Source organism: Apis florea, unplaced genomic scaffold, assembly GCF_048593485.1.
Source record: "Apis florea isolate Af1SG1 unplaced genomic scaffold, ASM4859348v1 contig_3747_pilon, whole genome shotgun sequence".
NCBI lineage: Eukaryota > Metazoa > Arthropoda > Insecta > Hymenoptera > Apidae > Apis > Apis florea.
This window is the reverse complement of record NW_028256832.1, coordinates 165,535-179,419: the sequence shown is the minus strand read 5'-3', so window position 1 is coordinate 179,419 and position 13,885 is coordinate 165,535. Positions and strand designations below refer to the sequence as shown.

The 13,885-nt window shown below is 30.1% G+C and overlaps 1 protein-coding gene across 2 annotated transcripts; it reads left to right on the top strand.

Moving 5' to 3' along the window:
- Positions 1-502: 502 nt before the first annotated feature.
- On the top strand, positions 503-3,532 carry LOC105736667 (uncharacterized). Of its 2 annotated transcripts, none has more exons than XM_086914848.1 (6): positions 503-923; positions 1,477-1,716; positions 1,800-1,898; positions 1,991-2,268; positions 2,541-2,676; positions 3,305-3,532. In XM_086914848.1, the coding sequence occupies exons 1-6, from the start codon at positions 707-709 to the stop codon at positions 3,319-3,321; spliced, it is 987 nt and encodes a 328-aa protein (XP_086770974.1). In that variant the 5' UTR covers positions 503-706; the 3' UTR covers positions 3,322-3,532. The 2 variants fall into 2 exon arrangements, with proteins under 2 accessions (XP_086770974.1, XP_086770975.1); XM_086914849.1 differs by having other exon boundaries at positions 562-923; positions 1,582-1,716.
- The last annotated feature ends 10,353 nt before the right edge of the window (positions 3,533-13,885 follow it).

The following is a 13,885-nucleotide window of genomic DNA, read 5'->3' as shown; positions in this document are numbered from 1 at the left end:
AAATAAAATACTATATAAATATGATTGATATTGTAAAATCTAATCAATTTTATGAAACCCTCGACCTCGATTCGGCATATATTTTTATACAAACTTTATCTTATTTATCTTCAACTAGAATTTTACTTAAATTTAATCATAAAACATTCTTTTGCAATTGATATTTTATTTTGTTTCATTTGTTTCACTTATGAAAATTTACGAAATATCCACGTTCTTTAATATGAAAATAGTTTTGAATACAAATAACATTATTAATTATCAAAATTCGAAAAATAATCATTAAATCATTATTTTCTTTTCCTGATGGGATAAAAATTTGTCAATATACTAGATTTCCTTAAATTATTCATCTCGAACATTTATTCACAGATGAAATATTAACGAGGGGAAACATTGTTCTCCGGATGTAAGCATAGCGTTTGTCTCGCGCGCATTTCCAGCGAAGCACGAAAGAAAAATTTCAGGGGGGCGATGCGCGATAAGTAGTACAAATTTGTCATGGCGGTAGAGAATCGCGGTAAAAAATTTACATGTTAAAATATTAGCTTAGAGTACAACGTTTGTGATATCTTTGCAAGCGGCGCAAAACGTCTAGCTGACAGAGAGATCACGGGGTACAGATTGTTTACCCAACGACAAGTAATATGAGTATAAAGGGACAGTCGGATCGTGCAACTCGATTATTTCGTTAAAATATCTCGGAATGTTACTGCGTGCGTTATGGTTCATTGGCGTGTTCATTGTTTCCATCGTTCTCGAGTTCTTCACCCTTGGCTCGCCTGTCATCGATACATCAGTTACTTCGAAAGAACAGAAAGTCTTCCTCGATTGCCAACACAGTGATTATAGAACCTACATACAATGTCTCAAGAGACAAAAGAGGCATCATTTCGATCATGGAGAAATACATGCAGGATACGGTTAGATCAAACTAAACATATATAGATTTCCTTTTCAAAAGGATGAAATGAAAAAATTGATTGAAAAATCGATGGAAATGAAATTTAATTGTGAGAATAATTAATTAACGAAACAGTGATCAATTTATTTTACGAATCTTTTTTTTCTTTTTATTTATTCTTATTTTCATTTGATTTGGATAAAAGAGAAATACAGAAGAATCAATAATAAAAGTGATAATTTTAAGTGGTTACAAATTCAATGAAAAAAATGAATTAAAATTGTTTAAATTATTATCTTAAGAATAAATAATAGTTTTTACTGTGTTTTATATAAATTTTTTTAAACATTTTTGATCACTTCAATTTATTTTTCATCCATAAATGGTTAAGCAAAAAAAGATTAATTTTATTAAATCTTTTATTTTGATGCTACTTATAATTTAATTTGAATTGAAGTTTTTATTTTTTTATTCAGATATCTTCTTAATAGATTTTTTCGTATTATTTAAAACTTTTTCTTCGAAATTAATTAAAATTAATGAACATTAATATATATTAAAATTTTATTTAGATCATGAATGTATAGAATCATGTTTGAAAAAATGTGATTTCGATTGCGACATAATATGTAAGCACTGTATAAGAAAAGCAAAGCATAAACACCAAATAATTACAGAATATGAAACTGAATGTGTTTCTGACAAATGCACAGAAAAGAAGAAGGAAGAGTTACCAAATGCCAATATTACCACTAACATTAATATTCATAACATTGTTAATGGAACGGAACGTCTATCATGTTGTGATAAAAGTAAAAGATTCTTTTACGCATTTAATTTGAAATAAATAATATATTATTAAATATATAATTAATATATCTTTTATCGAATCTAGAGTCAGAAACTGTGTGTCCACCAACAACTACATGCCCACAATCCCCGCCTAACATTCCTAATGATATTCATAAAATTAACGAAAGTCTACTATGTTGTTGTAAGTAAAGAATCATTCTTTTATGCACTTAATTTGAAATAAATAATATATTATTAAGTATAATTAATATAAATATCTTTTATCAAATGTAGATTCAAGAACTTCGTGTTCACCAACAACTGTGTGTCCGCCTCTATTTTTTCCGCCTCTATCACCTCCACCTCTATCACCTCCACCTCTATCACCTCCCCCTCTATCACCTCCACTTGCATTACCTCCACCTCTATTACCTCCGCCTCTAACACCTCCGCTCACACCACCATCTCCGCCTCTATCAATATGTCCTCCACAAACATGTTACCCTTATAATTTTATGTATGGTCAAAGCAATTTTGGATGTCAATATTGGAATTTATATCCTTGCATTCAAGTAAGTCTAATTAAAATATTTTTATGATAATTTAATATATATGAAATTCATCATTAAAAGAATTGATAAAAAATTTATCTCATTGTTATAATATAAAATTTATTATTTCATTGTTATAATATAAAAAATTATATTTGTTATAAGAGATTTTTATTCCTGGAAGTACTTAATTAATTTATTTTGTGAATTGATATCAGTGTTAATTAAATTATTTACTTATTCTAAAAGAAAAATTTATATATATATATTTTTTAATTTCTTTCATTTGTTAGCCTTGGTCAAATCCAGTAGAACCAATTGATTGTTCCGGTTGTGGTTATAATTATAGGTGTCATGCTTATTGCTATTATACAACATATAATACAATCAAATCTTCTCAAAGTTGTAAAAGTCCATATTGCGTGGGTGGTAAGTTGATTAAATAATACAAATTATAATATGATTAATTTTGATAATAATGCAAAATTTATATTATATATATTAATTTATGAAAATATTCTAAACATATATTAAATTAATTTTTCCAATAAAAATAAGAAAAGAAGAAAAATTTAGAAAATAATAAAATAAATCTAATAAAAAAAAATAAAAAAATTAGTACTTACATTTTTTATGTTTTGAACAATTACATTTGTGATTGTTGTGAATTATTTGAAACTATTTGCATTAAATTATTTATTATGTTTATACTATGTACAAGTTATGATTATATAAGGTTATGATTAACATATGCTAATCGATATTGAAAATTATAATAATATTGATTATCTTATTTTTTTATTTATATTATATTAATATTCATTTAATTTAAAAAATATATAAGGCTATTTTTAAATATAATTAAAAAAAAATTTAAATACAATAATGTATTACATATCAAATACAATCATCATTTAGCTATTAAATAATATGAGAGTAAGAAATTTATATAATAATAATTATATAATAATATATAATTTTTACATGGTAGTTAAAATGTTTATATTCAGTATTGATATAATATAATATTTGTAATAATAAACATTTTTATTTTCAGGTACTTATGGACAATGAATACTACAGAAATTAAACATTTTATATACAAAGGTGTAAGGGTTATCTTAGATAAAATAAAAATATTAGATCCAAAATGTATTATCATTAATTTATATAGTTACAATTCATAATTAGAAAATTATTATATATATTATAAAAATTGTATGATTAAATTTATAAAAAAAAATATCTCTGGATATACAGTAATAAAATTATATATTAAATTAAATTTATTTCTCTTCTATTATTTTTAAATAAATGTATATGAAACATAAAAATAAAATAATATTTATAATTAACAGTTAACATCTTAAAGCTACGATCTTGGGTTTCGATTGGATTTTGATTCTTAAAATGTGTCCCGTTTTCGAAAACTGAGAAAAGATTGTTATGTCTCTTGTCAATTGGTATTATCAATAAAATAATTAATTTACGAATCGAATTATAAAATATCAAGTTGTTTTATCGAGTAAGAAACCATTCTGATTCTGCCTCTTTTTTTTCCTAATCAGAAACAGAGAATAAATTATAGAATCAATGATTTGGTTTGCATCGCTGTATCATATGATGGACGATAAATGACCTATGATCCAAACGGTAAAACATATTAGCATCAAGACCAATTTTTTCAGAATAATTTTTTCTTCGAGAAGGACAATTGATGATGGCCTCCTTTGTCGAGCTAGTGATCCCCTGCGGAGAAGCGAGGCTTAACGTGTCAGGTGTCGGGAACAGGTGTTGGAGACGCGGTGGCCGTGGCGGTGTTCCCTTCAGGTGCACCGTGGCGAAACATGCTGCTATTACGGTTTACGATGGGGGTTAAGAAAACCGGCGGAATTGTTTCTTACGTTTAAGGGCGCAGGTGAAATGAAACGCGTGCGCTTCCGCCACAGATACGTACATTGCATCTCTATACATTGTGCACGAGATGTCGTGACGCTTTACAATGATCGTGCATGAAATTTATTAATTTGATTCTTTTGTTTCAGCTATGAATATCATCATCGATTTTTGTAATAGGATCTTACGAGAATTCAATTATAGACGATTTTTTGTTCCTCGATTCCAATCATATCGATACTTCATAAATTGGAAAAATAGATATTGTGACATGATTTTGATTGATTATGATAAATCGAATCGACAAACAATTGTCTGATTTTATAGATGATTTAAATGTGGTACGTGTTGACTCGTTGTACGTGGAAAATGTTTGTTAATCGTTGTATGCAACTGTTTTGTTACTACATTTTTGCACTAGAAGCGCGTATTCTATTTTGAAAATTAAATATAATCAAAATGATTTCAGATTGAATTTGAATTAAATTCCTTTATAAGGATGAAAAAATCTCGATTTTAAATTGATCAATAAAATTGTTAAACAATGGAGAGAAATCGTGTTGTATTATTTACTTAAGAAGACTCAAGAAGATTTCTAATTTCACTGTTCGATTGAAAATATCTCATAGACACGAATCTATTATAAGTTTCGCAATACGTTGGATAATGTTGGATAATAGCGAAAGTGGTCGCAACATCTCGCCGTGGGAATGGCAGCTTGTTTCTCCTACTCGTGCATCCATTCGAACCACAGACAGATTCTTTTCTAAGCAGAAGATATTAGAAGAAGTATTCCGACGTCGTCGCTTGGCGAAGGTTCGCGACCGCAATATTTTACTAGGGTTCTAAGAAACCTATTGCATTCACGAGATTTTTCACCCCATGTTTCCCTTTGTCTTTATTTTTCAGAATATTTTTATCTCTTCTTGATAATTTTCTTTTGTTGCTCATTGACTTTGTGTATTAATCAATACTGGATATATTTCAAGCAAAAATTAATTGAATATAATTGGATATAATTAAATAATAAAATAATTTTTTATCATAAATGCAATTTTTGAAGATTTTTCTTTAAAATAATCGAATAAGTTAAAAGAAAAGATTTTTAAAAATATTGAAAATATAATAATAAATCTTATAATTATGAAACAATAATAAAATAAATTATAATGAATAATATACATTCAAGTTAAATATTTTATTTATAATCTTTGTAATATATATACACGTTATGTATACTACATACAACAATGCTATCTAAGAATGCATACAATAGAAAGTATCGTGTTCGAAAGTGGAGTTATAGTACCTATCTATCTGCAAAGTGATAGATACCGGTCCCAAGATACTTTACACAAACAGATACTAACATTATATCGTATATATAATCGTATTGTTGAAGAAGACAACTGGTTTGAGAAAGGTTTCATCAGCCATGCGAATTCTTTAGACGATAAGCTATTTTATTTGCTCCTCGGGATGCTGGACAACGTGAATCGCGCGTCTTCTCCACGAACAATAAAATTTACTGTGGAATACCGCCGCTCCGCGAACGAGAGGTCCTTTCTTCCTGTCGAGGAATCATTTCACGCGACGTGCACTTGATCCCGGGATAAGGATCTTAGTAAGAAAAGGAGGAAAAGATATACGAAGAAAGATTGTAAAGCTTTTGTGGTCCAAGAAAATGGAGAATAGTAAATCTGACTGAGGTAATATTTATTTTTCGTTTCATGCTAATAATATTAATAATAAAATTGGCAATACATAAATAATCGTAAACTAAGTTTTTTAAAATCAAATGGAATAAAGAAAATGTTAATAACTTAATTTTATTATAAATATATAATAATTATATTAAAATAAAAATAAAAAGTAATATGTTTATTAATTTTAAATATGTATAAAAACATGATAAAATTGATTAGGATATTTAATATTGATTTCAAATTTGAATATTACAAAAATATTCTTACAAATGATGAGAAAAATTTTGTATAGATTAAAGAGTTAAATTTCGATTTTCGAATAATTATGCATTTACTATTATAATATTCATTTAACTTCATAGAAAGTATACGTACAACTTTTTTTTATTAGAAATAATTGTAAGTAATCTTTCAATCCTGTTTAAATTCTGGTAAAAAAATATAGAATCTTAATGAAATCCTTCTTCATTAATAACGATTGCAAAATTCTCATCAATAATGTTATGGTAATTCTAAATGAGATATAAGATAAATTTTTTATTGTTAGATATTATTGCAACACCATCAGTGAATTTAGGGACGTTTAATCTTGTAGAAAATCGATGTGGAATCGAATTTTTCGATTAGGGACGATTACGACACCCTTGAGAATAATGTTAATGATTTGAAAGAGGAAGTGCCCATCCCATAGATTACAGTGTTGCACATAGATGCTTATGCATGTCGAAAAAAATTTGCATCGAATGGCGGACCAGGCATGCCAATAATATCTATCGTAGAGCAATCTCTTTCAATCTTCCTACACTATTTTCCCCATCATCGTTACAAATTATGGAACGTTATCTAAATAGTATCGAGTGAGTGCACGGCCATGAAATTATTTGATGTTTAACCATAGTAGTTCTCTATTTCCTTAAAAATCGGTAGATAGATATTTCTTGATCCTCATTATTTCGCTCGAAATATGACATACCAATATTCTATTCATCTTTTACGTAATAATCAAATAATTAATCATTAGAATCATTCTTATAAATCCAAAATTTCAATTAAACAAAATTTACGCGACTATTTTTATCTATTCATCATACATATTACACGTACTATAAAATTCCAAATCAAAGTTAATCAAAAAAAAAAAATAAAAAATAAAGATCTTTCTTCCTTTAACTCTGCGCATCATAAGTGTATCCCGTATAATTGTATCTTAATCTCTCAGATAATTAAACCCAACGACGATCAAGGACAACTCTCTCGTTTCTACCCTCTCGATTATGTCGTATCGTTCAAGTTCAAACCAATCCTTATTCTAATCTACACCTGGCGCACGATCTAACTTCGTCGAGTTTATAGAGCAAACGACGCGACCATAGACCACCCACGGATCCCCGCCCAGCTGGCTTCTTCTTCCTCCAGCTCAAAACTCATCGAACGTCTGGATATATCCAACTTCCGCCATGTTGCGCGGTAACAGTACACCCCCCTTTGCCCTCAAGAAGAAACTGGACATTAAATTTTCACGGTTCAGTGCCATCGAACGCGAGTCCTTTTCGAGAGCTAGTGCCCACGTCTACGTGGTCCCCAGGGGAGGCCTTGGGGGCCCTCGAAGACGCCGCATATGGCACACGTCCGCGGAGGTCCCAATTAAATAAGCTACTCGTGTGTACTCCTAATATACTCACGCTATACGCGTGCATGTACCACACCTCTAGCCTGTTTTCTCTTCCGGTTGTCGCCTCTTGCAACGTGCAGCGGCCGAAAAATGTACCGCGCCGTTGCACAATGGCGTCTTCCGTTTCGAGGGGGTCTCCGCTTCGAAGCTTCATAGGAGTACAATAGCTTCTGAAGGAGTTTAATAACGTTTCCTTTATGCAACATTCGAGTTCAAAGGATGGAAATAATGCTTGAGAATTGTGCAGATGGAACGAACGAGAGGATTGGAAGTTGGAGATTGGCTTTGGAAGAATGGAAAAAAAGGTTGAGATATATTTTTTATACATACCTTGAGATAACGATGTTTCTTTTTCTTCTTACAGGTAATTACTATTATAAAAATTTGTCTATCTATTTCAAAAGATTTTTTTTTTTCCCATAAGATATGTTCAGTAAATCATTATCCTGCTTCCTCTCTTTCATTAGGCTTCAATAAATTATTACAAAAGTATTAACTAAATAATTCATTATATCTGAATAGGTACCGTTTAATACTGCTTTAACTTCAATATCAATTCACCGTTACTGGTAAAATTTGTTCGGTCGAACGTGAATAAATAGAACTGGAGGATAATTCAGTTTTAGAAGACAGGAAGTCAAAGTCAATCGTTAACGTGTTCCATAAGGCGCCCGAAGCAAGTCGAGAGTCGAGACGACGTTCAATCGTTAACTTAGGAAATTTCGGTTATAAAAAGGGTAGAAGGAGAGCGTGATATTGCTGCGAGGTATACGTTCTGTAATCTTATAAAAGTTAATATCGATTTTATAGTCAATTTGTTTCCTTCGTAATAGAATGCTCGTCCTTCCGAAAAATTGAAATTGAAATTTTGAATCTTTATTAAATTTAATGCTCTAATCTCGCTTATAAGATATAAAATATTATCGATAACATCCAAAAATTTATTTAATTGCTCTTTAATTTGTTTTAAAATTTTTAATATCAATTTTTCAGATTTAATTATTTTCTTTTATTTCTGAAAATGAAATGTCCATTCAATAAAATAATTTAATTGTTTTAATATATTAACAATAATTTAAGCTGCAAAAAATTTAATATTTTTAAAATCATTTAATTTCATGAACTTTTCAAAGTTAGCACAAGTTAATTATTTTATGATTTTTTTTTAAAAATTATAACAATTCAAAGATTGACAATTTTTTTAGTGATAAAAATTTAATCATTATTTTGCATATCGCACAACATAATATAGGGACAATAAATATTGCTGTGCAATAATTTAATGGTGCATAAAACGAGGGATTACCAAACGACAACCCAACCTTTTGGAATTAGCACAGCTGGCAAACATCAGATAACGGTAACGGGTGAATTACCGTAGTTAATTTCACAAAGGGTTAAATTGTTATTGCAATAGCAATTGTGCGCTCGTGAGTATACGAAATTTGCATAAAATTCAATGGTTCGTAAGGATAATAGACGATTCATTAAAAATATTTCAAAGAAACATTATATATAGAGCATCGATAAACGTTTAATTAGTTTCACTATAATAATAGTCAAGAAACATAGATATTATAAGAATCCAAAAAAAAAAAGCAATAGCAATATATAATCGATATAATCTTTTCCCACGTTTTACCTATGTCACCTGCCGAGTTCTTTTACAGAATAGGCAACATTTTATCTGATCTCAAACACAATAAATTAACGAAATATTATCTCGAATTGAAATTTTATACGCAAGAGCATCGAGAGATCAAAATCATTTGTTAACGAAACGTTATTTATATCGAAGGGATGAAACATGGAGGAACGTAAAATTTTCCGAATTAAGGATGCAATTGAAATCACACGTTGTGAATATTTTTCAAGATATCTGCGAATGATATATGTGAAAAAAAAAAAAAAAGGGAGGAAGAAAAATACCTCTGTCAAAAATGGTAAATTTTTCAAAAAATCGAAATATTGTATTGATTCTATAAAGTTTAACGATCGAATATAATTCATAAAACATCGAAAGCACCGCTTCTCCACGTTGAATCTTGAAAAATTTTCGATGCACAGTTATGTTAGGTGCATACAATGGTAAACGGTTAAGCAAACATTGAGCTAAAGCTTGTTAGATACGATCAAATAGAAATGTTCATCTCATTATGGGATGGAGAAATAGTATGTTTACAATCAATAACGAGGAAAATTACTTCTGAAACTGAATACTTCTGTTTGATCCGAGTAACAGTCATCTTGTACAAAATTTATTCGATTTACTCCATTATGTTAAAACAATAATCAATCAATATCAAATCAAAGGAAGAATCAATTCTATTTACAGAATCATTTCAATTTACCAAACTTTTTCTGCATGGTGCAACTAATTCCGTATCATTAGAAACTCAAATAAATTCGAGTTAGTTGGGGTTGAACAAATATATTTCTGACTTAATTTCATATTTTGAAACCTGTATAAATAAGAAGATTCAGTCTGAACTGGTTGCTTCGTGGACTGTAGTAAACGTACAGTTAGATACAATATCAATGGCGAAAGAGATGTGCTAGGTGTGGCCGGTTAGAGAAAGTGTGCATTCGTGGCTGTAAACCGTAGCTATACCTACTTGCAATACGAATAAATGCAAATTCTACTACCTGAAAGCTGCAACTGGACATTCTCCAAGATACTCTCTCATGAACAGTTAAGAGGACAGTTTAGAAAGAAACTTTTTTATGATGTCAGGTGAAGTTACGGTTCATTTATTTTTATTGTTGTCCATTTTTCTTTATATTAATATCTTCCAAACTCTTTTGTCACATCCAAATAATTACTTATAATCTCCTTTATATAAATAAGACAGATTAACACTAGAAGGGATGATTAATAGCTTAAATGAGTTCATTTGAATATATAAAATTCTCAAAAGCTACTTCCAAGAGTATTATTTGTAAGTTTAGTTTTCTTTTTTTTCATAAATCCATTGAGGATAATATAACTATCAACAATTGTTCTTGCATCTATATGCAATATAACATAAATTTCTTTTTAAATGCGAATCTGAGAGCAAAACTTCCAATCTTTGAAGAATATTTTTCGCAAATGAACAATTAAAAATATAATAAAACGTAATATCCATTAATGAAAAATAACTGTAATTGTTGATATATAAAATTGAATATCCGTACAATTATGAAATTTTTATTCGATTATTTACTCGCAAATTTATTTATGCGTAAAAAAAGTAATAATTAGGATTTCTTTTTTTTTTATTTTCTGCAACATGTATCGATTTGTAAACTGTACAAGAATATTATTGGCACAGGAAGGACCGCGAGGGAAACGATAAACCTTTCAATGCGAACAGACCAACAGAGTTGCGCGCCAATTTTGGTAAGGAATCGAGGCACGTTGCATTACGAAACGAAATTCACCAAATTAGCCGGATGATAATTAACCGAGAATAATTTAGGGTTACGATTCTGACGAAAATATACGAGTATCGTTACACCAAGAAAATTTTAACGTCATAACGAGCAATTTCTCAATCGTCACGTAACGTATTCACATTTCCTTCTTTTTAATTAAAGTTCTCTCGGTGTCTATGTAACGAGTTAATCAAAGATAGCATTTACGTTTAAAGCAAACGAAAAATATCCAGTTACGTAAAAGTAAACTTGCGTTACCTTGTTTGCATTTTTTTCTACACGTGAAAATTGATTCCACGAACTCACTGAAAGTAAAGTTTAAAAATAGTCCGGTCCAAAATTTATTTAAAATATCCATAAAAGGTAAATTTAAAAATTTAATACAGAACAAAATGTAGAGCAAACAATTATTCTATTTTCGTCAAAAGAAGACAGCGTGAAAAACGATTTTCTTAATATCGAGTTTCCTAACGATTTAATTGCATTTAAAATAATAATCATCTACGTATAATGAATGATATGAATCATTTAGAAACTATATGCGAATATGTAAAAATGTATATAATTTAAACAAATTTCGAATCTAACGGTGAACAGTAGTTATTTTAAACAACCTGTTCGTTCACATGCCGCTGCAGCTTGCCGCAAAACTATTTCCGTTGAGGACACCTATTGCCACAATTAATTTCAGTTTTTCACGCAGCTGAAGCGCGAGTGCACCATAGTTAAAGGTGCAACGAGACCCGCCAGTTGGACGTGTTGCAGTTGATGAAGCTCCTCACCTGTCCAACGCTGCTCCCTTGCCTAGACACCCTTCGTTTTTTAACCTGTTTAATTATTGTTTATACGTTTGAAAATTATCGTCCAACGGACAGGATGAAGTATTACACGTCTGAGGAAGAAGTGAAGAAACCATTGTTTTTTGACCTAAAACAATTTGAAATTTCAATCAGAAAACTTGCCAATCAAATAAAAAAGAATTAAAAGTCCTTATACATTTATTTATAATTCTGCATAAAATTTAGGTTTTTAGTTAGATATAATTCAGAATGATATTATAATAAATCTTACTATATCATGTAAGATTTTTTCCCTAAAAATGGAATATATAATAATCTTTTGTTCCTAATAAACATCGCACTTCTCTTAATAATATTTTTAACATTATCTAAATTATAACTTAATCTTTATCTCCTATACAATGAAATTTTTAATCCATCCATATTTATGCTTTTAATAATACATTCTACAAACTTTCACATTTATGTATATAAATTGAACTATTGCCCGTGCAACAATTTATTCTTGCCTTTTAATACATTGCTCATTTGTATGTATATACATGCAAGCTTCAATTTTTATCAGATTATATTTTCTTCTAACAAGCACTCTACCAGAAAATTTCCTGCGTAATTAGGTGACCTTAATTCTAATTAACCAAAGGTGTCGATGTATATTTTAACGCGGCTTGACACACGAATTAACAGAGCACGACCGGTTAAGCCTTTAATCAAAACCAAGTTCTTCGGTTTCTCTCGAATCTCACGTGGTTCTTTCCCGATATCCCGAAACAGGTATTCGTAATCGAAACGCGTATTATTCATGCATGTTACGTAAATACATGAATAAAAAGCGTCAAAATCACTCGAATCCTTCGATTCATCATGGCTGACCACATGTGAGAAAGGCGTAGGCTATCCTCGAGGTGTTTCTTAAGCGGCGATGTTCGTCCATACCCACGCAGCCCACGTTGGAACATTTTAGATTACTGCCCTCAGATAACGCCGTGCATGTGCTCAGGGCCGTATGTTACGAGCGAGAAATTGGCAACGATCTGGACTTCCTTTCATTTCATCCCCGACAATCCGTATCGATGGACACGCGTGTAAACGGGTGTCGGAAATTTTGCAATGATGATTTTCTCTTTTCTTCTCTTTTTTTTTAGCAAGGCGGACAGATTACATTATAGAATTGATAACCGGATACAAACCAAGGTATTGCTATTTTCGGGGAGGTTGGTGGGAAGATGATATCGGTCGAGCATATCGGGACACAACTCTTTCGATGGATTTCGCGGCGATAATTTATACGAGGACAAATCGATCGATGCCTTTTTATGTCGCTTCGTGGGTTGAACGGTTTGTTAAATTGGTTAGTCGTGGTAATAGGATTTCTGTTATCGTGATCGTAGATCGATCTGCTTTTTTAATAACATGAAGTTCGAAAGGAAGAAAGATATTCGTTTGATACAATATTCTGTAAGTGAAAATTGAAGGAAAGAATATATATATATATATATATTTGTTGATTTTTTTTAATTAATTATCATATATTGAACACGATGTTAAAAAATAAGTGTAGTAAAAATATGATAGATTTTAATAATTCGTTTAATTGTAGATTTATAAAGAAACGATAAACTCGATATTATTAATATTTTCTCTTTTCATAAAACGAATGTAAATTATTAGGTATATATATATATATATGTATATATATTTGTAATTATACTTTCTTTTTAAATTATATTTTTATCTTGATCAATCATTAAATGCCATTAAGATAAAATTTACATAATTTTCGCGATCAAATAATTGATAAAAGAAACGACAAAAATAAAACGAATACGCAAATTATTTCCACTGTACATTTCACGATAAAAGCTTGGTAATACCGATAGAATACAGGATGGGTCTATGGTAGCAACTGCATAGAATGCTTTTTGTCGAGCTCAAGGCCTCGACGAGATGTGAATGAATCTAGAACCTGTTCCCCTCTGCTTCTTCTTAGGTGTATTCCACCTTCTTTTAGAAGTCAGGAACGGGCAATAGGCTCGTTGAAAGCTGCCTTAGAACCGGGTTGAATCGAGTTTGTTACACGGCCTGAAATATAATCCACTTCACGTGCATTGTCCACCGAGTAATCTTTTTTCTTCCGTTTAACCTTC